We start from the raw sequence: 25,832 nt of genomic DNA, 5'->3' as shown, positions 1-25,832 counted from the left end.
AAGGAGGAGGCCATATGAGGCGAGTGGGTGCACAACGGAATGAAACAGTCAGTTGAGACAGTTGGATGAGGAAGTGGTGATGGTGAGCACGTGGGTGTGGTTGCCAAAACAGTTTCCCATCAGCCTTCAGCAGCAGCAGCAGTACGCGACAAAAGCAGCGGGGAGGATGAAAATTTCTGGACGTCATAGGATGGACATGAAGGTAAGTCACGGCCATATGTTCAAACGTCAGAGCGATGAGGGTTGTTTGGATGAAGGGAAGTGAAAGGAGAGTGATGGATGATGACAGACAGATGGATGAGCAGACAAACTAGGAGTGAGCGAGAGCGCTAGACGTGACAAACAGGCAGACGGGTCGCGCCAGAGGAAGCAAATGACGCCTGAGCAGCCTGAAGGGTACAGGCCTCATCCTGACATATGCTCCGGAGTGAAATGAAGACTAGCGTGACCTGCTAATCAGAGCTGTCAAGGCTCATGACAGCTGCAGACGCTCACCTGTCACCACGCTTGAAGCCCAAGGACAAGCTGCCACCAGGATAGGTCAAAGATCCGTATTCGTTTTAGCTGGGGGTGAAGTTAAACCGAAAACAGAACCACCGGCCCAGACCGCTGCCTGACACTCTGGAGAGTTGAGTAAAATATATATAACAGTATAGCAACAGGCAAGTGAAATTAATTAAACCTCGCTGACCTTCTTGTGATGGTCACACCTACATAACCTGGTGGAAAGTCATCCAGCATTTCAAACCATAAAATAAGGTTTTGTCTGTGAGAAAGTATTGTTGTATTGTAAATATTATCAATCAATCAATCAATCAATTTTTTTATATAGCGCCAAATCACAACAAACAGTTGCCCCAAGGTGCTTTATATTGTAAGGCAAGGCCATACAATAATTATGTAAAACCCCAACGGTCAAAACGACCCCCCTGTGAGCAAGCACTTGGCTACAGTGGGAAGGAAAAACTGCCTTTTAACAGGAAGAAACCTCCAGCAGAACCAGGCTCAGGGAGGGGCAGTCTTCTGCTGGGACTGGTTGGGGCTGAGGGAGAGAACCAGGAAAAAGACATGCTGTGGAGGGGAGCAGAGATCGATCACTAATGATTAAATGCAGAGTGGTGCATACAGAGCAAAAAGAGAAAGAAACAGTGCATCATGGGAACCCCCCAGCAGTTTACGTCTATAGCAGCATAACTAAGGGATGGTTCAGGGTCACCTGATCCAGCCCTAACTATAAGCTTTAGCAAAAAGGAAAGTTTTAAGCCTAATCTTAAAAGTAGAGAGGGTGTCTGTCTCCCTGATCTGAATTGGGAGCTGGTTCCACAGGAGAGGAGCCTGAAAGCTGAAGGCTCTGCCTCCCATTCTACTCTTACAAACCCTAGGAACTACAAGTAAGCCTGCAGTCTGAGAGCGAAGCGCTCTATTGGGGTGATATGGTACTACGAGGTCCCTAAGATAAGATGGGACCTGATTATTCAAACCTTATAAGTAAGAAGAAGAATTTTAAATTCTATTCTAGAATTAACAGGAAGCCAATGAAGGAGGGCCAATATGGGTGAGATATGCTCTCTCCTTCTAGTCCCCGTTAGTACTCTAGCTGCAGCATTTTGAATTAACTGAAGGCTTTTTAGGGAACTTTTAGGACAACCTGATAATAATGAATTACAATAGTCCAGCCTAGAGGGAAAATAAATGCATGAATTAGTTTTTCAGCATCACTCTGAGACAAGACCTTTCTGATTTTAGCGATATTGCGTAAATGCAAAAAAGCAAGTCCTACATATTTGTTTAATATGCGCTTTGAAATGACATATCCTGATCAAAAATGACTCCAAGATTTCTCACAGTATTACTAGAGGTCAGGGTAATGCCATCCAGAGTAAGGATCTGGTTAGACACCATGTTTCTAAGATTTGTGGGCCAAGTACAATAACTTCAGTTTTATCTGAGTTTAAAAGCAGGAAATTAGAGGTCATCCATGTCTTTATGTCTGTAAGACAATCCTGCAGTGTTAGCTAATTGGTGTGTGTCCTCTGGCTTCATGGATAAATAAAGCTGGGTATCATCTGCGTAACAATGAAAATTTAAAGCAATTATCGTCTAATAATACTGCCTAAGGGAAGCATGTATAAAGTGAATAAAATTGGTCCTAGCACAGAACCTTGTGGAACTCCATAATTAACTTTAGTCTGTGAAGAAGATTCCCCATTTACATGAACAAATTGTAATCTATTAGACAAATATGATTCAAACCACCGCAGCGCAGTGCCTTTAATACCTATGGCATGCTCTAATCTCTGTAAAAAAATTATTGTAAATGCTATTGTATTACTTTTCTCGCAGTTTAGTTTTGAGACACTTGTAGCATCTTGCATTCCCGGTAGTGGTGCAGTTAACCATAACAACCACGTATTTTGTGATTAAAAGCAAATAATTTGGTGCACTTATCGACAAAGACATACCAACAAATCCTGGACGTTGAGCCATCATGAATTTTCCAAATGTCACCCCTAATGGCCAGCTACAACCTTTTCATGTTCTTTTTCTTATGAGCAATAAATGTAATATGACACTGAGGGCATAATTAGTTCAAAGTTATTTCATTTCATTCATGGGAATTGTCATTTGGATGATACAAGCAAGTCACCGATTATTCAACATGGCTGACAGTTTTGAAGATGGAATTCAGACGTGACCTTTGTTTGTCTTCACATTCTGAGTTCTGGCGGCATCTGTACCTTGTTGTACACTTTATCTGTGATAGTACTAGTACGTCAATAAGTGCAGCTGTAAGGAAGAACACTTCAGGTCAGCACATCTCGTTCGTCTGTTGCAGGTATCAGCTGTTCTGCATCTGCCTGAAGTGTCCTGTCTTCCACACTCCTTCACACTAAACACCACATCACAAACGTCAAAACAAAATTGAATTCTCAGGATTGCATTAAGACAGGTGCAAAACAGCACATCTCCGTTCTCATGAGAAAGAAGACAAAGCTAAACAAGGTTTGAATAACACGTACGTTCTCAGGGTGAAGTGCAAAACAGCACAACACCGTTCTCATGAGAAAGAAGGCAAATGTACAAACGTTTAACAGTGATAACATATATACAAAATCTTTAACAACTTGTCCTGGCGGGTACCTTTGATGAGTCCATGGCATCAGCCATGGGGAACTGTACGTGTCAGACGAAGGCTACTCCTGAAGACGCTCACTCGTAGGCCAGCCACAAACGGTTGAAAAGTGCGTAAATATTTAAAGTAGTTGATTAAAACATTCTTAATGCTATTGTTTCTGTATGAAACATTGCTTTTTTATCCCAAAAATGAATGATTCATTAGCAATACAAAGATGCTTCTTTCAGCTCATCAAATCTTTAGTAATTCAGTTCAGATATTGTAATGTTCATCAACCTTCATTCAATATGTTGGATTTGAATTTGAACAAAGTTGGACGAAAGTCAAATGAAATGCCAACATTACGTAAATTAAGCAAAGGATAAGAAACCATCAAGAACGAAAGCAAAATGAAATACGAACAAATTGAGGCTGTCGTCAAGATTCGTTCAAGTTATTCAACAGTTTTGAAAATTCTGACGAAGCGCCAGCTGCAGGAACGAAGCTAAACAAAGGTTAAACGATGCCCCCGAAAGTCAACAAAAGTCCAGATTTCTTGTTTTGTTTTGGGCTTTGTTGTCCTTCGTTAGTGACGTGTGACCAGGGCTTTAATTGTGCTCGTTTAGTGAAATTTGGGCGTTCCTCTAGCTTTAAATTATTTCCTTTCAGTTCATTTCATGATTGTAAATGTTAAAGCCACAAAAGCATATTTTCTTGTCAAAAGAACTAACATACTCTTCAAAACCCTACAAAACTATCTATTTGCTTAGAATTGTGCATAAGCTTGTTGCAATTTCACAAGTTTTCTTCATTTCCTGATGTGTTTCAAATGGAAGAAAAACATGCTGGTTTTCCTTAAAACAAAATTGTAAGTCTTTGACCAAATTAAGTATAATTTAAGTAAACTTTGTATTAGTGACTTTTCACAAATACTGGTTTTAGTATATATATATATGTATACTCAACAAAAATATAAACGCAACACTTTTGGTTTTGCTCCCATTTTGTATGAGATGAACTCAAAGATCTAAAACTTTTTCCACATACACAATATCACCATTTCCCTCAAATATTGTTCACAAACCAGTCTAAATCTGTGATAGTGAGCACTTCTCCTTTGCTGAGATAATCCATCCCACCTCACAGGTGTGCCATATCAAGATGCTGATTAGACACCATGATTAGTGCACAGGTAACTGCCCACAATAAATTATAACTTCATTATAACTTCATTATTTGTATAATATACTGTTGTGTGTCACCTCCATCTTTATATATAAAACTGTAGGTATGACTGTAATGATTTATACCACATAGTCTAAAATGTGTCGTGCGACTGCACTTTGGGAGTGTTCAGCTCTGCGACTGACACTAGGAATCTGTGTGTAAAGTAAGGTGCCATACACTGGTTGCACCATGGTGGCATCCACTACACAACGGATCCTTCACAGGTCCTGGCAACCACCCAAGCACACAATTAACCTAACCCCATCTCTTGAAAGTAACTGTCTAGTAAATATCTATCTGCCATAAACAGGTGAAACATAGGGAAGTGCACCTGTCCTTAATTTGGACCAGGCAGCATTGTGGCTTAGTGGTTAGCACTGTTGCCTCATGGCAAAAAGATCTTTGAATTTCTTCCCAGCTAGGGCCTTTGTGTGTGGAGTTTGCATGTCCTCCCTGTGTTTGTGTGTGTTCTCTCTCTCTGGGTGCTCCGACTTCCTGCCACCTCTAAAGAGATGCAGGTTAGGTGAAGTGGAAACTTTAAATTGACCATAGATGTCCATGCAGATGTGGATGTGTTTGTCTGTGTATACGTTGCTGTGTGATAGAGTGGTGTCCTGCTGGGATATGCTCCAGCCCCAATGTGACCCTTAATTGGAGTATGTGGGTATAGAGAAGAAATGAAAGAAATTGGAGCTTCACCTCAATTCCATACAAGGCTACACTGGTCCAATATAGGTACACTTTCCCCTAGGCATCCCTTGACCTTCTCCGGCCGTAAAGGTCGTCAACACTGAGGCAACTGTGGGCTGGATTGTGTACGGACAAATGTGCCACATGACCAACATGTTATAGATGAAGTAGCTACCAAAGTTCCCTGAGGTGATCCAGTGGAATGCCTACTCCAGCAACACCACCTCCTCCTCCATCTCCATACACCCAGTCTGGTCCATGGCTTGAATGCCAGACAGGCCTCAACAAACCTGCCCCACTAACCCTTGACCATATCCAGCCCTATTTTGGTCCTCCTGCAAACCCATGGAGTTAGAAAATCAGTGACAAAACAATGGCATACACGGTGGTCTCTCTGTAACTATACTGTACAGTGCATCCAGTAAGCATTCTCAGCACTGAACAGCTAATAAGATTTTGATTGCAGCATCAAATTTCTGGCCTTGTGCCAGGATATAGAAAAACAGCTAAATGAGTTCAGATATTTTATTGTTAGTCAACGTGACCATGTGTGGTATTGCTGTGAGCAATTTTGCTCTAGTTCCATTAGTTGTTGTTTGTGTTTTCAGTAGAGTTTCACTGTAGTTTTGTGTACTCCTGTGTTTGACAGAATCTCGTGGGTCACCTCTACCTGCCTCCGCTTTGCATAAAAGAAATGTTGAACTGAATGTTTTCTGTAAAATCACAGACTATTGGAACACTACTTTAGGCTGCCTCTGTTTCTTATCATGTCGTGCACAGATAAAGGCAATATGTGGTGAGGAGGATGGGAAAGTATTTTGTTTTATTCTCTAAGCGTTTGCCATCGCACATCTGCCGAGTACATTTGGGTCCTTTTATTTTCATTTGTTGTTTTGTTTGTCTTTATGGTAATCATGGCAACCTTAAAAGTGAGAAGTATTGAAATTTGATCAGGAACGCTACAAAGTGCAAAACGAGCACATGTGGGAGGATTCCATACACATTGTGTCGCCTCCGTCACTCATTTGTGAGAAATGAGGAATAAACAGTGGCTTGTTGTTGCCTAAGAAGTGTGGGCATGTTTTAGGAAGAAGAAGAAAAAGAAGAAGAAGAAGAAGAAGAAACTGTAATAGATCCAACTTCCTGTCAGTTGGAGTCAGACTGTTAGCGGATGTGCAGAAATAAGGTTGCTTCACACAAAACAGCCTCATACTTCAGTCACCTGTCTTTGATTTTATTGCATTCACCTCGTGCTTGTCTCTGATTAAACAAGTGCAAAACAACACGTCTGAAGGAGTCAGTGAATAAGTAAACAGACGTGCACCCACAGCGCATCTCAGTCCTCTGCACCAGATGCGGTCACACAGTCATCATTGTCCCAGAGGTGCACACGGGATTATTGTGCATTATTTTGAAGACAAAATAATATCGCTTGTTGGAGAACACAGGTTTCCACCTTTTTACTTCCTCTTTACTGATGTTGTGGTTTCTCTTTCAGATGAACTTGGCTTCAGTGACTTTTTTCGTTGTTGCCATGCTGAAAGGTGAGTGCAAGCAAGTCATCTGTTTCCAGCTTGGACTCAACTCAGGAGCTAAACTCTGATGGGAAACATTTAAGAAATTGTATGAATATAAAAAAGACACTAAGTATAATAACACTGTAACTATATTGTGGAGTGCAGCAAGGTGGCCATGTGTGATAGTAGTTAGACTACCAATTGATAGTTTTAGAGTATCCCAGAATCCTTTGCGCGCTGGGGAGGGAGGCTTGATAATGGCTCAGCTTAATGCTAACTTTAACATTGATAATAAATGCCATAGACATGCTAACGCGTTAGCATCGGTCAATTCAATTCAATTTAATTTTCAATTTATTTTCATTTATATAGCGCCAAATCACAACAGAGTTGCCTCAAGGCGCTTCACACAGGTAAGGTCTAACCAACCCCCAGAGCAACAGTGGTAAGGAAAAACTCCCTCTGAGGAAGAAACCTCAAGCAGACCAGACTCAAAGGGGTGACCCTCTGCTTGGGCCATGCTACAAACATAAATTACAGAAATAATTCACAGAACAATTCACGGACGAATATACAAGAAATGCTGTTGGTACACAAGACAGGAGGGTCACCAACACAAACAACTCCCATCTCTGGATGGAGCTGCACCTTAAACAGAGAAAAAACAGAATCAGGCATCAGAAAGATAAAAAATACTGTATAATTTGCCAGCATTAATCAACAAGAAAACCACAAGAAATACTAAGGTGATCGCCGGCCGCTAGCCCTAAGCTTCACTAAAAGACCCAGAATTTAGGTGAAGTTGAGGCTGCGGCCCGCTCCAATTACTAATAACATGAATAAAAAGAGAAAAAGGGTAAAACAAAACTGTACCAGTATGCTAGCCATATGAAAGGGAAAATAAGTGCGTCTTAAGTCTGGACTTGAAAATCTCCACAGAATCTGATTGTTTTATTGACGCAGGGAGACCATTCCACAGAACAGGGGCACAATAAGAGAAAGCTCTGTAACCCGCAGACTTCTTATTCACCCTAGGGACATAAAGTAGTCCTGCACCCCGAGAACGTAAAACCCGGGCCGGTATGTAAGGTTTAATTAGGTCAGCTAGGTAGGGAGGTGCCAGTCCATGAATAATTTTATAGGTTAGTAGCAGAACCTTAAAATCTGATGTCACTGGGACAGGAAGCCAGTGAAGAGACGCCAAAATGGGTGTAATGTGGTCAAACTTTCTGCCCTAATGCTAGACTGTGGTAAACCAGAAAATAGAACACTACAGTAGTCCAATCTAGAAGAGATGAACGCATAGATCAGGGTCTCAGCATCAGCCATAGACAGGATGGGACGAATCTTTGCTATATTTCGCAGGTGGAAGAAAGCAGTCCTAGTAATATTTCTAATATGGAGGCCAAAGGACAACGAAGGATCAAAAATGACCCCAAGGTTCCTCACTTTGTCAGTATGATGTATGACACACGAGCCTAGGCTGAGTGTTAACTGGTCAAATTGATGCCGATGTCTCACTGGACCAAGAACCATCATTTCAGTCGTTTCAGAGTTTAAAAGTAGGAAGTTTCTAGACATCCGACTTCTCACTGCTGCAAGGCAATCTTCTAAGGATTTTATGTGAACGACATTACCAGCAGTTATCGGCATATATAACTGAGTATCATCTGCATACAAATGATCTTCTTATAGCCTCAGACAGTGGACTCATCTCTGTGCTCGTTCTGTTAGACCTCAGTGCTGCTTTTGATATTGTTGACCATAAAATTTTATTACAGAGATTAGAGCATGCCATAGGTATTAAAGGCACTGCGCTGCGGTGGTTTGAATCATATTTATCTAATAGATTACAATTTGTTCATGTAAATGGGGAATCTTCTTCACAGACTAAGGTTAATTATGGAGCTCCACAAGGTTCTGTGCTAGGACCAATTTTATTCACTTTATACATGCTTCCCTTAGGCAGTATTATTAGACGGCATTGCTTAAATTTTCATTGTTACGCAGATGATACCAAGCTTTATCTATCCATGAAGCCAGAGGGGACACACCAATTAGCTAAACTGCAGGATTGTCTTACAGACATAAAGACATGGATGACCTCTAATTTCCTGCTTTTAAACTCAGATAAAACTGAAGTTATTGTACTTGGCCCCACAAATCTTAGAAACATGGTGTCTAACCAGATCCTTACTCTGGATGGCATTACCCTGACCTCTAGTAATACTGTGAGAAATCTTGGAGTCATTTTTGATCAGGATATGTCATTCAAAGCGCATATTAAACAAATATGTAGGACTGCTTTTTTGCATTTACGCAATATCTCTAAAATTAGAAAGGTCTTGTCTCAGAGTGATGCTGAAAAACTAATTCATGCATTTATTTCCTCTAGGCTGGACTATTGTAATTCATTATTATCAGGTTGTCCTAAAAGTTCCCTGAAAAGCCTTCAGTTAATTCAAAATGCTGCAGCTAGAGTACTAACGGGGACTAGAAGGAGAGAGCATATCTCACCCATATTGGCCTCTCTTCATTGGCTTCCTGTTAATTCTACAATAGAATTTAAAATTCTTCTTCTTACTTATAAGGTTTTGAATAATCAGGTCCCATCTTATCTTAGGGACCTCATGGTGCCATATCACCCCAATAGAGCGCTTCGCTCTCAGACTGCAGGCTTACTTGTAGTTCCTAGGGTTTGTAAGAGTAGAATGGGAGGCAGAGCCTTCAGCTTTCAGGCTCCTCTCCTGTGGAACCAGCTCCCAATTCGGATCAGGGAGACAGACACCCTCTCTACTTTTAAGATTAGGCTTAAAACTTTCCTTTTTGCTAAAGCTTATAGTTAGGGCTGGATCAGGTGACCCTGAACCATCCCTTAGTTATGCTGCTATAGACTTAGACTGCTGGGGGGTTCCCATGATGCACTGAGTGTTTCTTTCTCTTTTTGCTCTGTATGCACCACTCTGCATTTAATCATTAGTGATTGATCTCTGCTCCCCTCCACAGCATGTCTTTTTCCTGGTTCTCTCCCTCAGCCCAAACCAGTCCCAGCAGACGACTGCCCCTCCCTGGGCCTGGTTCTGCTGGAGGTTTCTTCCTGTTCGGGGGGAGTTTTTCCTTCCCACTGTCGCCAAGTGCTTGCTCACAGGGGGTCGTTTTGACCGTTGGGGTTTTTACGTAATTATTGTATGGCCTTGCCTTACAATGTAAAGTGCCTTGGGGCAACTGTTTGTTGTGATTTGGCGCTATATAAAAAAATTGATTGATTGATTGATTGATTGCATAGCAGTGAAAGGTAATCCCAAAATGCCGCAATATGTGCCCAAGGGGTGCTATATAAAGGGAGAAAAGCAGGGGGCCTAAGACAGACCCCTGAGGAACCCCAAATTTCATGTCACTAAGGTTCGAGGTAGTGTTACTGTACAAAACACAGTGAGAACGACTGGTCAAGTATGACGTCAGCCATGCAAGGGCACTCCCAGTAATCCCAAAATGATTTTCCAGCCTCGGTCATCATCAGTCCCATTTTTAAGTTATAAAATACATCTATCAACTGTTTCAGAAGACTATAACAGGTCGGTTTAACATAAAAAGGTAAATATTACTCACAGACATATGCTCTTTAGGGTTTTAGTGGGGAAAATTTAAGATAAAAGAACCAACGAAGCAGCAGATCGAAGATCAACGCACTGCTTCATTGGTTCAAGGTTCAAAGCAAAGCCGCACTGCAGAAATGCTTGATTACAGACTCGCTGCATAGTCTGTAATCAGTGTAGAGAAATGATCATTTTCCTGACAAACACCCCCGAAAACAACGGCCACTCTGAAGGACCGATAAGGGAATGAAAGCAAAAAGGCTATTGATGTTGATGGATCGAATCATTTCTTAAGGATACCCGAAAAGAACTGGTTCCCACTGAGGCACCTAAGGCAGTGCTTTCCACAACTCTACCCAAAACACAGTCTACACCAGCACTGAACAGGCAAAGCATAATCAAGTGAATCAAACACTTTGTGAAAATAACACTGCAAAAAGCACTGCTGATACTCACCTTGTGTTCATTGAGTACTTGTACTATAATGTGGTTAATAATACCCATATGTTGCATATCAAAATGTTCAGAACAATCTCAGTTTTCTGAATGTGAGACATGTATTTATCTAGAACACTGTTGATATCATCTATAACTGGAAACATGATAAGATGTTGACAAAGATGCAGGAGAGCATCACTGGGGCTCTAAGTGAGACACAAACCTGTCCAATTTTTCATCTAACAGTACTTCAACAGCCATTAAAGATATTCCTGCAATGACTGTGACTACTGGAGTTAGCTTCCAGTCAAATGACAAGGATCTATTTAGGTATCATATGATACAGTGTAGAATACAGTATGAGGTCGTTTCTCTTCCCACTTGTCCTCACAGACACACAACGTGTCTAAGCTACAAACGTCCATCAGATACATGTGTGATTTCTAATTTACTTCGATTATTTGCTGTCTCTTATTCTGTCTCACACACATACAAGCTTGACACAAAGCAAAAGAAAGAAGGAGTATGTTTATTCTGAAGCACTTGAAGAAGAAGCATGTTGTGCATTTGCTGCATCAAGTGGGCCACACATCTTGAAAAAACACTTTGCAGTTTTTGTCATTCCATCAATTTTTAACCTGGAGTTTGAAAATTCATTTGACATGCTTTTTGACCCAAGGAACAAGGCAAACAAACAGAATGCTAATGCTGCACGAGTTCTCAGCCACAATTCCAGTATTACTCCAAGAAAGTGGAGACTTGGCAAAGCTACAGCAGTAACTAGAAGGTGCTGAGTGAGCGACTACACAAAGGCCTCACTGTGTCACACAACAGCCTCTGTTTCAGCCCGAGCAACTGTGGGAGCTACTTCTTTGTAACTGTGTAGCACTGGACTCACAAGACTATCACTGTGACAAACTTTGAGCACATCTGCAGTCCTCGTGGGCGACCAAACACTTTTGCCTGTCTGGTTGGCACCAAACATACATCAGCAGCTTAGTAGAAGACGCTCACAGGGACAAACACTTTGTTCTGTCTCTCAGCCGGGTTCAAGGCCTCACTGTGAGGATTTGTCTGACTTTTACTTTTGGTATAACAATGTGTCATTTCGTCACAGTCTCAAGGGCTCAGACTCCTACACCTTCACAACAGATGGAGCACATGACGAGCAACACGGAAAAGCCAACAACAATCCCCACTGCTCCCAGTTCCACTGGTATGTTGACACAATTTATGGATGTCTGTCTGTCTATCTATCTGCTTTTTTCAGGTACTCTGTCTGACTGCCCATTTATATCTCTAGGTATCTCAAACCCATTTATATCTATAGTCATCTCTAGAGTCCCTTAATTGAGAGAGTAGCGACAGAGTGGAAAAAAAAAACGGTCATGTGACTCATGGTGCCATCTTGGTGCCACAATAACGTTCGCTGTTAATCTGTCTGCATGGAAATCCAGCTATTTTATTTATTTATTCACTGAAAATACCAAGTTGTTGTGTGTTTGGATGCACAAATAGACACAACAAGGGCTTCAAGATGTACAGATTCCCTTCAGATCCGAACGGAAGAAAAATATTGGAAAATAAAGTCAGCCATGTGGGATGGAACCCGACATCATCAAAGCTTTGAGAGGTAAATTTATTGTTCAGTCCCATGTAGGGATGGGTATTGATAAGGTTTTATCAATATCGATGCCATTATCGATTCTGCTTATCGATCCGATTCCTTATCGATACCCCGTGAATTTTGTACTAAAAGTAGGCTTTACAGGTTTTCTATGTATTTCATTGAGTCTTAACGTAAATAAATATGAAATTGGTCACTGTATCCTTGATCTCTGGACATAAATAAAAATAAACAAAACAGTGTTTCACTTTGAAGTTATTAATTCCGACTGGACTCTATCATTCTAACTTGACTCGGCAGAGAGCCGCGCAGCGTTTGGAGCTGTGTGAACAGAACGGAGGATGATTCTCATTTCTTTCTCGCAACAAGACAGGAGTCCCAGTTAGTAACTTTAATCCGCACAAAAGTGACTCACGATTGACATATTCAGGGATGAAAGTGGTGAAAAACAAAAAAAAGATGAAACCCAAAATTACTCCCCAACACCACCTACACGAAAATGTTTGAATTCTAGAAGCTCTGAAATGCAATCTGGGACTATTCCAGACAATAAACTGGAATGAGTGCAGCATCCATTTAGGTGAGAAAAAAAACAACTTTCCTTATTCAAATTCATTCCAGTAGTATTCTGCTCTTACTAGGATGCAGCAGTTTTCTAGTTTGGCAGATAGTTCTGGAGGAAATCACTGAAGAAATTAACACATTGAAAATATGGTTTGACCGAAACAAACTGTTATTAAACTTAACACAGTGATGAAATGGGGGTGTAAGAGTCACTAGGTGTTCACAGGAAACACTTATTTATTTCTGTATGTATGTGTTTATTTATTTATGTATGTTCATTGTTAGTTGGGTTTATATTTTCTGTTGTGTTTCTATTCAGGTTCTTTTTGTCTCTTTCTCTAAAATTGTATATGATAAGCATATATTGTATATAATAATCATTAGATTATTAATATATAAACAAAATAAATTTAAAAAATATTACAATTTGAAAACAAATGCACCAGAACGTGATTGATTACGGACCCGCTGCAGGGTCCGTAATCAATGTAGAGAAATGATAATTTTCCTGACAAACACCCCGCAAAATAACTCTGAAGGACCGATAACAGAATTGTTAAGCAAAAAGCTTATTGATGTCGGTGGATCGAATCATTTCTTAAAGATACCCGAAAGGAACTGGTTCTCAATACCCATCCCTAGTCCCGTGTAGGGATGGGTATTGATACGATTTTATTGATATCAATACCATTATCAATTCCACTTATCGATCTGATTCCTTATCGATTCCCTTATCAATACAGCTTGTGAATTTTCTGTGTACTAAAAGTAGGCTTTACAGGTTTTCTACGTCAACAACATTTTATTGAGTCTTAATGTAAATAAATCTGAAACTGGTCAATGGGTCCTTAAACTCTGGGCATAATAAACTCTACATGGTGGATCCTTGATCTCTGGACATAAATAGAAATAAACAAAATCTGCAGTTTTTGTCAAAGCATTTCCTTTCATACGTTATTGGCATGAATGTCTTTCCATACATCTGAGCTGAGCTCTTGCAGCTGTGCTATGCTGCACATCAGGATGTAATTCATAAAGAATGCAGGATGTCTCATTTTGGGAGGAAAAAAAAACATTTTAGTCAATTGCAGTTTGTCTGTATTACAACATTCGGAAAGAGGTGTCATTTTATTTATAGCGGGGATTCGCTTTGAAGTTATTATTTCTGAACGGACTCTGTCTCGGCAGATTGCGGAGCAGCGTTTGGAGCTGTGCCAATGAAACGAAGGATGATTCTCCTTTTTTGACTGCAACAAGACAAGAGTCCCATTTAGTGACGTTAATCCACACAAAAATGACTCATGATTGACATATTTTAATGACCTTGAGAGGGGTTAAGAAGCAGTTGATTACAGAGCCGCTGCAGGGTCTGTAATCAACGTAGAGAAATGATCATTTTCCTGACAAACACCCTCAAAAACAACAGCCGCTCTGAAGGACCGATAAGGGAATTGTTCAGCAAAAAATTGATGTCGGTGGATCTAATCATTTCTTAGCGATACCTGAAAAGAACCGGTTCTTGATACCCAACCCTAGTCCCATGTACAGTAAATCTCACCTAAACCGTCATTGTATAAACCGGATATTCGCAGTCACCGGTCAAAAAAGTCTGAATGTTTTTGTATTGTTTTCCATGTAATAAACACCGTATATAACAGATTTTGTATAATGGATTTTTCACTCACATCGGATAAAATGTCCCGTCCAATCGCAATGTATTTCCATTAAAACCCCTTGCATGTGGGACCGGAGTCATTTCCATGATTAAAAACCGGCAGTTTATTTTTTTTCTTTTTCATGGTTCTTTGAACCTGCAGCCTGACATGCACCTGTTAAATCAGACACAAAAGCCTGTGATTTGACACTTTTCTGCTTTCACTCCTTCGTCTGCCATCCATCCATCCATTTTCTTCCACTTCATCCGAAGTCAGGTGCAGCAGCTCAAGCAAAGCTGCCCAGACCTCCCGATCCACACACACCTCCCCCAGATCCTCCGGGGAAACTCTGAGGCGTTCCCAAGCCAACTGCGAGACATAGTCCCTCCAGTATGTCCTGGGTCTTCCCCGGGGCCTGCTCCTGATGGGACGTGCCCGAAACACCTCTCTGGCATCCGAAGATGCCCCCTGGACATGCCCAAGCCACCTCAGCTGGCTCCTTTCAACATGGAGGAGCAGCGGCTCGACTCCGAGCTCCTCTCGAGTGACCAAACTCCTCACCCTATCTCTAAGGGAGCGCCCAGCCACCCTGCGGAGGAAACTCATCTCAGTCACTTGTACTCGCAATCTTGTTCTTTCGGTCATGAGCCAAATCTAATGACCATAGGTGAGGGTCACAACGTAGATCGATTTATAAATCGAGAGCTTTGCCCCCCTACTCAGCTCTCTCTTCACCACGACGGTCCGATACAGCGACCGCATCACTGCAGACGCTGCACCGATCTGTCTGCCGATCTCATGCTCCATCCATCCCGCTCTCATGAACAAGACCCCGACATACTTAAACTCCTCCACTTGAGGCAAGGACACTCCACCGACCTGAAGAGGGCAAAGCACCATTTTCCGGTCGAGAACCATGTCCTCGGATTTGGAGGTGCTGATTTTCATCCCGAACGCTTCACACTCTGTGTCTGGGAAGTGTCCGGGAAGCGTCCTTTGTCTGCCATCATATTTGAATAGTTTTGCAGTGGGCACGCTGATTACAAATGGATCAGAAAAGTCCGCAACTTTACAACAGAAAGTCGGAAAAAGATGAAATTGTACAGTTTACCTTTGATTTGGAGGTGATGAGTGTAGAAAGAAAAATGTGTTGAGGGTCAACTTAATCAAGAATAACGCATAATCTAGCCAGAACTTTAAAGCTGTCACACACATCATTGCATAACACAGAGTTACAGAGCTGCAGAAGCATAAATCAGGCTTTAAATTAAATAATAAATTATCATAAATTGTAAATTTATATACATTTGATAGCTTAACTATTTTTATATTTATTTGATAGAACCTGTAGTTGGATGTGTTGCTGTATGTCGTTAAATGATTAAAAAATGTTGAAAACATAAGTTCATTCAGTAGTTCAGCACAGTTGGCCCCAAAATGGCACCATGTTCTGAGTTGATGCTACTCTCTCAATTAAGGGACCCTAGTCATCTCAAATCAAAGTACATCTTGTTATAGCTGTCTGCAGTTATCTACTTCTAAATCTATGCTTTTTTATTCCTGATCGCAACACGCTTGTTCTACCTCTGTCTCCATCTACATATACACTGTCTGTTGTTACTTAGTTCAGTGTCTATTAGCCATCCCGCTTGAACTGTATTTTTAACTACGAGGGACAATTTTGAGCCTGACCTAGAAATAGTACAATGTGGCTCAACATTGCATCCAGTGAGTCACAACTTCACGCATTCTCGAGAAGTGTTGGTTTCTCAGAATGCAAAAGATGGAGAACCATTGGAGAACTTTTTCTGGGTCAATCTCAAAACTTCTCATTTGCCCCTCGTAGCTCTTTCTACCACTATCTCTACATGCTTGTTTTTAGTGCTGTCTCCAGCTATGTTCTCTCGAGCTCTATCCCAAGCATTCTTGTTAAATATCCCTCTCACGTGCTCTCTATTACTACGTGTCTGTACTGTAGTTCTCTTTGTTGCGTAACTAGCTTGAATTGTGTCTCTGTATTGAGCCATCTTCTTATCTGCAGGTTTCTCTATCAAAGAATTGCAACACAATATTTTTGTTATTGCTCATTTTTGTAATTCGTAATGTCATGAAGTCGTCCAGAGCCCGAGATGTTATTTGCAAATTACCTACTGTACTTTAGGTGTTCAATCAAATTATGAATGTATTCAACATACAATAAACAAATATAAAAGGAACGAGTCCTCATTCATTGTCTTGCATAACAGGAAAAAGAACAGAAAGCAGAGAGGCAGGAACTTCCTCTGTTGACTATACCGCAGAACAGAATGTTACCTTCAACCAAATGGGTGGCAACTCCACCACACCAGGAAATAACATCCCAGGTAGTCTGTAGCACTGCACAGACCACCCATTTAAATCATTTCAAAATTAAAATGAATGTGATGACAATGTAATGACTTCTGTTCCATCAGTTCCTGCAGCGAGCTCAACAAAGCAGACACAAGAGAGTTACACAACAACTCCACCTACAACATCTCGAGCATGTGAGCACCCAGCTGGTATTGAGTTTGACTGGTTAGACATTCTGCTCTGGTGTCACATCCCCCGACAAGGCTTAAGCTTTCACTTCAAATATGTAAAAGGCTTTAAAGCTAATTATGGCCTAATTAGGAAAATGGTTAAAGTCTCTGGCCAAGCAGCAGAAGAAAATTTCTGTTGAACTGTTTCTGTAGAACCAGGGAACAAGCATGTGTATGTGTGTGTGTGTGTGTGTGTGTGTGACTATGTATGAGAGACAGAAACAAAGTGTTCATTTGCTTTAAATGCATCTGTGTAATTATCCTCCGATAATTAAGTGCTTTACCCATGAAATACTCACCAATTAAATTTAAAAAAAGATTTCAACAAGAATGCCCATGAGAGAATTATGTATGAATATCATAAAAATTAAGAGCCATGTGTCCCAGAAAAATTTAAACAATATCTGCAATTACACTTTTGCATTATAAATCTATGTATTGTGAATATTAGTATACAAATAATGAATGTTTAAAAGAGCAATGGTACAACCCCAGTTCCAATGAAGTTGGGACGTTGTGTAAAATGTAAATAAAAACAGAATACAATACATTTTCAAATCCTCTTCAACCTATATTCAATTGAATACACCACAAAGACAAGATATTTAATGTTCAAACTGATAAACTTTGTTGTTTTGTGCAAATATTTGCTCATTTTGAAATGGATGCCTGCAACACATTTCAAAAATGTTGGGACAGTGCAACAAAAAGACTGGGAAAGTTGATGAATGCTCAAAGAACACCTAATTGGAAACAGGTGAGTGTCATGATTGGAGAGTCCACAAAAGGCTCAGCCATTCACAAGCAAAGTTGGAGTGAGGATCACCACTTTGTGAACAACTGCATGAAAAAATAGTCCAACAGTTTAAGAACAATCTTTCTCAATGTTCAATTGCAAGGAATTTAGGGATTCCATCATCTACAGTCCTTAATATAATGAGAAAATTCAGAGAATCTGGAGAATGTTCTGCAGCAAGGCAGAAAACCCAACATTGAATGCCGATGACCTTTGATCCCTCAGGTGGCACTGCATTAAAAACCAACATCATTGTGTAAAGGATCTTACCGTGTGGGCTCAGGAACACTTCAGAAAACCATTGTCAGTTAACACAGTTCGTCGCTACATTTACAAGTGCAAGTTAAAGTTTAAAGACTGCAGGTACTCGACTGGCCTGCCTCTAGTCCAGACCTGTCGCCCATTGAAAACGTGTGGCACATTATGAAGTGCAAAATACGACAACGGAGACTCCGGACTATTGAACAGCTGAAGTCGTACATCAAGCAAGAATGGGAAAGAATTCCACCTACAAAGCTCAAACAATTAGTGTCTTCAGTTCCCAAACACTAATTGAGTGTTGTTAGAAGGAAAGATGATGTAACCAAGTGGTAAACATACCACTGTCTCAGCTTTTTTGAAATGTGTTGCAGGCATCCATTTCAATTCAGTAAATATTTGCACAAAAACAATAAAGTTTATCAGTTTGAACATTAAATATCTTGTCTTTGTGGTGTATTCAGTTGAATATAGGTTGAAGAGGATTTGCAAATTATTGCATTCTGTTTTTATTTATAATTTACACAAAGTCCCAACTTCATTGGAATTGGGGTTGTAAGAATATTCCATGAGGTGAAAGATAGACTGTGAATGGAACAGTCCATTTGGAACTGGAACAGCAGTTGGAGCAGCTGTGTGATGTATAACCAAATTGTGCAGCTGATTGTACTGTGTTCCCGCATGCACAAACCGTCGCACCGACATCGTGCACGCCTGCCCGTCAGCGCGATGCTTCGTGGTGCGCTCATACAAGCTGCTCTGACGGGTGTCGCCCTAAGTTGATACATATTCGCACTATGTATGAAGGGGCCTTTAGTCATTTAATTTGTGAATCAAATGCATAGACTTGTGATTATTATTGGACATGAACAGGAAGTCAGATGTGGCCTTTCAAAATACACCATCGCATTTCATGTTGAGTAACCCTGAATTTTATACTTAAGGTCACTCAAACTTTGGTCATAATGGCTCAATGGTCCCAGATATGCCCGTGTTTATTGTTACACATGAACGGGAAGTCATATTTGGTTCTACCACATGCAACTTCTAATTTTACATCAAGTGACCTTGAGCCTATAGGTCAGACCCAGGTTCCTTGTTTGACATAGAATTAACTTTTCCCACTCATAAAGTATCACTGTTTTGGTGTTTGGTGCTAGCATGTCAGTCTACTACCGATTTAATTTTTCTCCATCTACAGCAACATCTACCCCGCGTGTAACAGAGCGAACCACCACAAAGAGGATCCATCACACTGGTGCCTGGGGTAACTCAGATTTTTTTCCCCCCCCTCTTGCTAAATGCCACAGGCGATGCAGTATTGTTATCTCGTAGCAGACTGACGGTATCATAATTCCCCGTCTTCCAAACAAAACCCTCAGAGAAGCGGCACTAAAGAACACTTCACTTTTTTCCTCTTGCTACCAGGTGAATGCTTCATAGCTCCTTATGCGAGCTGATAAGACGTGTGCCCTCGTGCTGGCTTACCATAGATAGAGTTTTCTGATTCAAAACCGCCAACACGTCAGCTGGGCTGGTAGATCTGTCATGCAGTCCCAGAGTTACCTAGTGATCGTTTCCATGTTGCTTCTTCCTGCGCAGGATTCCTGTGTTCAGTTACATCATTTGATTCAGTGCTTTTCTCTTTACTTCTTACAGATTCAAAATGGGATCAAGATTTCACATATGGTGAGAAGCTTTTGCTGTGTCTTTCTTTTATTTATTTATTTATATTTTTTTGTGATGTTGATTGCTCAGGTGTTCGATGTGTGTGCCCTACGTGTATTTCAGATTATGTGTCTCTGCGTCATGCTGGACTGTCTATTGCAGCGGTGCTCTTCATCGTGGGCATCATGATCTTTAGCTGTAAGTAAAGTCCCTGCTGCTTCTCACTTGGTTCACTCGGGGTCACCACAGCAGATCCGAGGTGGATCTGCATGTTAATGTAGCACAAAGTTCTTTTTAAAATGTTTCTGTCAAAGTCGGAGTTAATAAAATAAATAATGTTGAAAAGATTAAAAACACATTAATATTTGATGGACATATAACATTTGCTCTCTTCTTCTTCTTTCATCCAGTGAAGCAGGCAGAGTTTTTCTGTCAAGACAGTTTTTTTCAGTGTTTGAATGGGATTGCATTCCTTAAAAAAGCAACAACAACAACAACAAAACAATATAACCACTAATTGTAATGTTTAAACAAAAGCTGAACCTGGATTGATTTGATCCTCCCCACGCTCTCACTGTCAATGCGGTTTTCCTCCAATTGGTTTGGAAATGGGAGCTTTTAAACTGTAAAATAAACCGTAAACTTCTGAATGTGTCAGTATCTATGTACACTGACACTGGATTATTTTACTGAAACATTTTAAGTCAGAGTGGAGAGAGTCACACAGTGTCCTCGCTGTGAGCTGTTGGTCTCTCTGTGTGGTTTGCGGCAGAGATAAGAAGAAAATGAGAAATATATTTCTCATTTCTTTAATTATTTGGTTGAAATTGCAAAATAAAACAAAACTACGACACCAAAAGCTTGAAATACGATTGAATTGGTACATTTGTCAGCAGCATTTCAGTTCATTTTTTTGGAAAATCTGTGCTGGGCGAGAGAGGAAATTTGAACCCGAGAGCCGGGAGGAAATTTGCAGTGCTGGGCGGTACCGCCACCCACCATAGCTAGAACCTTGGTGTGCAGAAAAGAAGTGCTTATCTGTGAACAACATATGGCCTAAAGCCACCAGCTCAGTAGACCATGGGCTCCGATAACCTTGGAAAACATGGAAAGATGAGTTTAACCTTCATGTAAAACATGCAATGGTGGATAGAAGTGAGACTTGAAAAGTCATGTTCTACACTCTCAACGTCTTCTCGTCCTCCTTGTGTCTCGCAGTGTCCCCCTCTTTTCTGTCCCCCATCAACAACATTCCAATCAATCCCACTGTTACCAGTTTGTGAATAGCTGAATATAATAAATTAGAAATAAAGTATGTGTGTGTGTGTGTGTGTATATATATATATATATATATATATATATATATATATATATATTTAAAACTTTACCACTATATAGTCCTTAACCACCACCCCCCCCCCCCCGACCCCAAACAGCAAACAATAATCCAACTTTCAAGAGAGCATGATGATTTTCAATTTTCTGCCATATGCAAATTAGTTACGGTTACACATCATGTAATGTCGCAACTTTAGGGACTCTCAAGGGCCATTAGTGACTTCTGGTGAGAGCGTTGTTTCAGCAAAACTGTTGAACTGTTGCTGCAACAAGCTTTTTAGCTTCCATGCTGCACAAATAATTAGTTTAAGGGAACTACATTATTGTATAAGTGACTAAACGCAACCCTTTTTCGGAAAGTTGTATACTGTAGTAGAGGGCAGCTAGAGTTGAAAATATTAGACTTGGTGCCAAAGCTAGTGCAAATCTGCCTCCATTTGAGCAACTTTTCACTTCCACTTTGTCAAAGGTAAGCAGAACCAGCTGTGTCAAAGTATTCACTGTGATGTAAATGGTAAATAGACTGCATTTATATAGCGCTTTGCCATCTGCATCAGACGCTTAAAGCGCTTTACAATAATGTCTCACATTCACCCCAATGTCAGGGTGCTGCCATACAAGGTATTCGCTACACACCAGGAGCAAGTAGGGGATTAAGGACCTTTCCCAATAAAGCCCCGTTTACACACAGACGATAAGAGCTCCCGGAAGCGTCCCGGAAGAGTTTTTGACCGTCTTAAGGAACAAACGCTGTTGTTAACGCTGGCACTAGGGGGTGTGGCTTAGTTCCGGCTTTACTGGGAATTGTCGAAATAATTATTCAATATGTTGAATAATTCCGGGAGCGCTCCCGGAGAATTCGCGTGATGATGGAGACAACGCGAACAATGGCGTTTGATACTTTTTAATCGCCGTTTCATCCTGCCCCTTCCTGTAGTGCCACAGTTTACACTGCCGTAATTGGCGGCCGGCGTTGTATTCCTAACCAACGCGTGTAAAACGGCGACAGAGGCAGACAAAACGGCGGTGCTAGCGGACAGTACGCCCTTTTAAACGCCACCACGTTCCAAACGGCCAATGGGCGGCAGTCAGTATAAAAACGCTAGCGCGCTGCATGCAGGCCTCTCACTTGCAGCCAGCTCCAGATATTTTTGCAGAGAAGCTCCAGTATGCCTCCTGAAAGAAAGTTGGCAGTGGCAAGGACAAGAAGAAGGAAACCAAGAGGTCTGGTTCAGAAGCAGAGGGGAGGCCTGTGGTGGAGACGGAGCAACATGTTGAGGAGGGGGAAAGGAAGGAGAAGAAAAGGCTGAGGATGAACTCCCTCCCTCTGCAGTGACAGAGGCATGTATTCCTGCTGCTTCAGCCTATTATACTCTGGGGGCAGTGCCTATATGCAAATGATCCTGGAGTAACGCAGGATTTGCCTGGATAAAAACCTGGGTATTAACCAGCGGTACACAGGGCATTATCGGCGGCAGCAGAACACCACCGTTCACGTGTCTTAACCTGTGATTGTAAAGGATAGAACTGGGTATTAACCCCCGTTGCCTGACGTGTGCCAGATGCTACGGCGTCAAAATGCCGCTTTATTCGGCGGATTTAGCGGTGTTTTATCCGCGTATTTGCGGATAGTACGGCGGTCAAAACGCCGGCAAAATGCTCCACCCCTTTCCACCGCGAAAACAGCCGGAACTACCGCGAACTTCGGTCTACGTACTACCCGCCGACAAAACTGTCTATGTGTAAACGGGGCTTAAGTGCCCTTAGTAAATTTTCGGTCAGGCTGGGATTTGAACCAACGATCCTCTGATCTCAAGCCCAACGCTTAACCACTAGACCATCACCTCCCCCTATTAATGTAAAGTAATAGATTATTGCACACAAATTCAAGAAACTTATATCCAGCTAAATCCTCACCAAACAAGCTTACTCAAACTGTTGTTACAACTGTGCAAGCTTTCTACCACATATGCAACAGATAATTACTTGACATGAATTACTTTATTTTATAAGCCACTCAACCAGCTTTTAGAACAATATATACATGATAACAAGGGAAGTGGACTTTGTGGCAAATCTAGCACATACAGTATCTGCTTGTTTGGACCAGGTTTACGTCTGTTTAAACATTCAGAATTATCAAGCACTTGTAACTGGCATTCAATTGCAAATGCATATAAATTCACCATAATTAGACTTCAAGTGTCCACTCAGTATACCAAAGCAAATATTTCACCTTCGAAAGCAGTTACTCCCAAGTTCTCCATAATGCGTATACTTACAAGCCAACATAGGGGGTGGACTGTTATTATTACTATTGCCTTATTTTGTCAAGAAGTCTAGTCAGCTGTATTTCTGCATCTGGTGCATTGCAATCTGTATTGTGGTCACAAATGAAGCTTCAACATGAACAGGCATCATCACCATATTCCTGAAACTTTTGCTATCATCCACATTGAAATTGGGAGTTTGGAGGTAACACGTGAGAATAACAGTATCATGACCACAAGGTAACAATTGTAAAAATAAAGCATAGCTGCCAGCAACCGGAAATTTGACGGTGTTAAAAAATCCTGGATGTCAATATATCTTCTTGGCTTGATGTTTACAGATATGCAATATGGGGAATTGTGGGCTGCAGCCCCTGCTGGACTGTAAAGATACTGCAGTTGGGCCATGATATGTTATTGAAAGTAAATAAACATAAGGTTGTTTATTATTTATTTTATTTTGTAAGAAAGTTTAAAATTACTCAAAAACAGTTAAAAATATAGTCACAAGAAATGAAACAATGCGAAGTTTTAAATAACATGTAATTCTTCCTTTACCATACTTTTATATATTTTCCAGTTGTTCAGACATACTGTATCTCAATCAAAAGAATGATTAAAGATTTTGGTGGGACCTGGAAGTTTTTCAGATTTTAAAGTGGGCCAATCAGGACTTCCCAAGTTAGGAAATGAGTGTCAGAGAGCAAATTTACACAAATCTCCACATTAATGTGAATTAACTTAAACTTCGCTCATGCCCCAAACACGAAAATGGGGCACTTTTCGTGATTTTTTTTTATTTCACTATATAGTATAGTCCTCTACCTTCTCCTAAAGCTAACGATCCATCACCCCCATCACGAAATGAATTTGTGCTCCCTTCATGAAAAGTCCTCCATTTTTGTTTACGATATCACAAACCCATACATTGGCTTTCATAATGCCATCACAAACTGCTGTGAGACTGGTAATGGAGTGGAAAGTCAAGCTCTGTTGAGTCAAATATTTCATATTATCAAGACTTATTTTCTGTGGTTTAAAATAAATATGTTAACTTTGTTTATGTTAACATTTTGTTTTTCCATCATCTGCATAGAGTTTCATTATGTACCACGAACAGGTTGCAGAAATATAATAAAAAATGTCACGTTCTTATGTCTTCTCACACTAGGTCATAAGGTCTGTCGGTTCCCCAAGTGTCGCAGGCGTTCATCAAAGTAAGTCCTGCAGTGTTCCCTGCCATAATCAGTTGTAATAAAGCACAAATGCCATATTTAGAGTGTGTTGAAGTGTTTAAGGGCTGTTGAAGTTTTCTCAGATATTTGTGTGTATCATTGTTTGATATGCAGTACAAAAATTGCTGTGCCAGATTCAGCTGTGTTGAAGTTAAATTGTTCAAAAACATGATTGCACAATTTGTTAAGCAAGACGACACATTTTGTAGGTACACAAAGTGTAACTTTGAATTTTGTTACGTTTGTTCTTTTTTCCTCAGAGTATATTTATAACTTAAGGTTTCAATCATATTATAAATATTCTTTGAGTAATCAAAAAAATTGTGTTCATATTATGTAAACACATTTTTCAGGACGTACCAGGTGGTCAGAAGATAACCAGAGAGCGTGTGTACGCGGACAAATGTAAGGAGCTGCAGGAAATCCTCAGAGCGCTTCAGGAGAAACATGCACAAGAAATAAGTGACTGCACCCTCCTTAGTAACGGGAACATACCAAACACTGAAGGCAGACGTTATGACTCATACTGACAAGTGGAAAAAAGTGAGATTTTAGTAAATGTTTCCAAAACAATAGTGTGTGTGTGTGTACATATTTTTGTTACCTGATAAAAAAGGTGATTCTCATTTCAGTCACAGTGGCAGCCATGAAGCAGGCTGGTAACCTTTTGCCTTTTAATCACTAAAATATCCAGAGGCATAGTTTCATAGCCATATGTAAAAGTTATTAAAAAAATAAGACAACACTTTATCGGACAATCTTGCATGAGGATTAGAAGACGCTTGGTGTTGCCTCTCCTCTAGGCTGTTTACTGACAAGTGGTGTTTAGTGGAGAATGTTTAAGCAGGTTATAGGATTCATGCTGGTACAGAAAGAGTTCGACGCAGCATACCTGCATTTTGAACACAAAGAGAGACACCATAAATCAAATTTTCTCAGTTTAATGTCAAAATTAAGAAAATCCAGAGGTGACCATAACTACAAAACATCTCTACTGTACATGCATTTTTTTTTTCTGAAATCATTTCAGTTACAACAAAAATCCAAAATGCTGCAGCTGAGCAAATATGCAATTCATGGTGTGCAGCCTGTAAGAAGTGTTTCATTATGAGAGTCATATATGTACATGCCTCGTCATTTATTGAAGAAAAACAAAATTAAAAATTAAAATCATTGGCACAAACAATACAATGTGAACTCACAAATCTAGAAGGATTAATATGTATAGCCAAGTTAAAACTTAAACCATTAATGCAATAAAATACTAATATCTTAGA

The 25,832-nt window shown here is 40.5% G+C and overlaps 1 protein-coding gene across 3 annotated transcripts; it reads left to right on the top strand.

Moving 5' to 3' along the window:
• On the top strand, nucleotides 1-25,700 carry fxyd5 (FXYD domain containing ion transport regulator 5). Of its 3 annotated transcripts, none has more exons than XM_034175066.1 (10): nucleotides 1-202; nucleotides 6,531-6,576; nucleotides 11,701-11,799; nucleotides 16,676-16,792; nucleotides 16,883-16,954; nucleotides 19,246-19,311; nucleotides 19,704-19,733; nucleotides 19,836-19,910; nucleotides 24,492-24,537; nucleotides 24,909-25,700. In XM_034175066.1, exons 1-10 carry the CDS (start codon nucleotides 80-82, stop codon nucleotides 24,931-24,933), a joined length of 699 nt encoding a protein of 232 aa, XP_034030957.1. In that variant the 5' UTR covers nucleotides 1-79; the 3' UTR covers nucleotides 24,934-25,700. The 3 variants fall into 3 exon arrangements, with proteins under 3 accessions (XP_034030957.1, XP_034030958.1, XP_034030959.1); XM_034175067.1 differs by having other exon boundaries at nucleotides 2-202; nucleotides 16,676-16,777; XM_034175068.1 differs by lacking the exon at nucleotides 1-202 and adding an exon at nucleotides 5,626-6,218.
• Nucleotides 25,701-25,832: the final 132 nt, after the last annotated feature.

The sequence above is a fragment of the Thalassophryne amazonica genome, chromosome 7 (genome assembly GCF_902500255.1).
Source record: "Thalassophryne amazonica chromosome 7, fThaAma1.1, whole genome shotgun sequence".
NCBI lineage: Eukaryota > Metazoa > Chordata > Actinopteri > Batrachoidiformes > Batrachoididae > Thalassophryne > Thalassophryne amazonica.
Note: the sequence above shows the minus strand (reverse complement) of the source record. Positions and strands in the feature narration are given on the sequence as shown.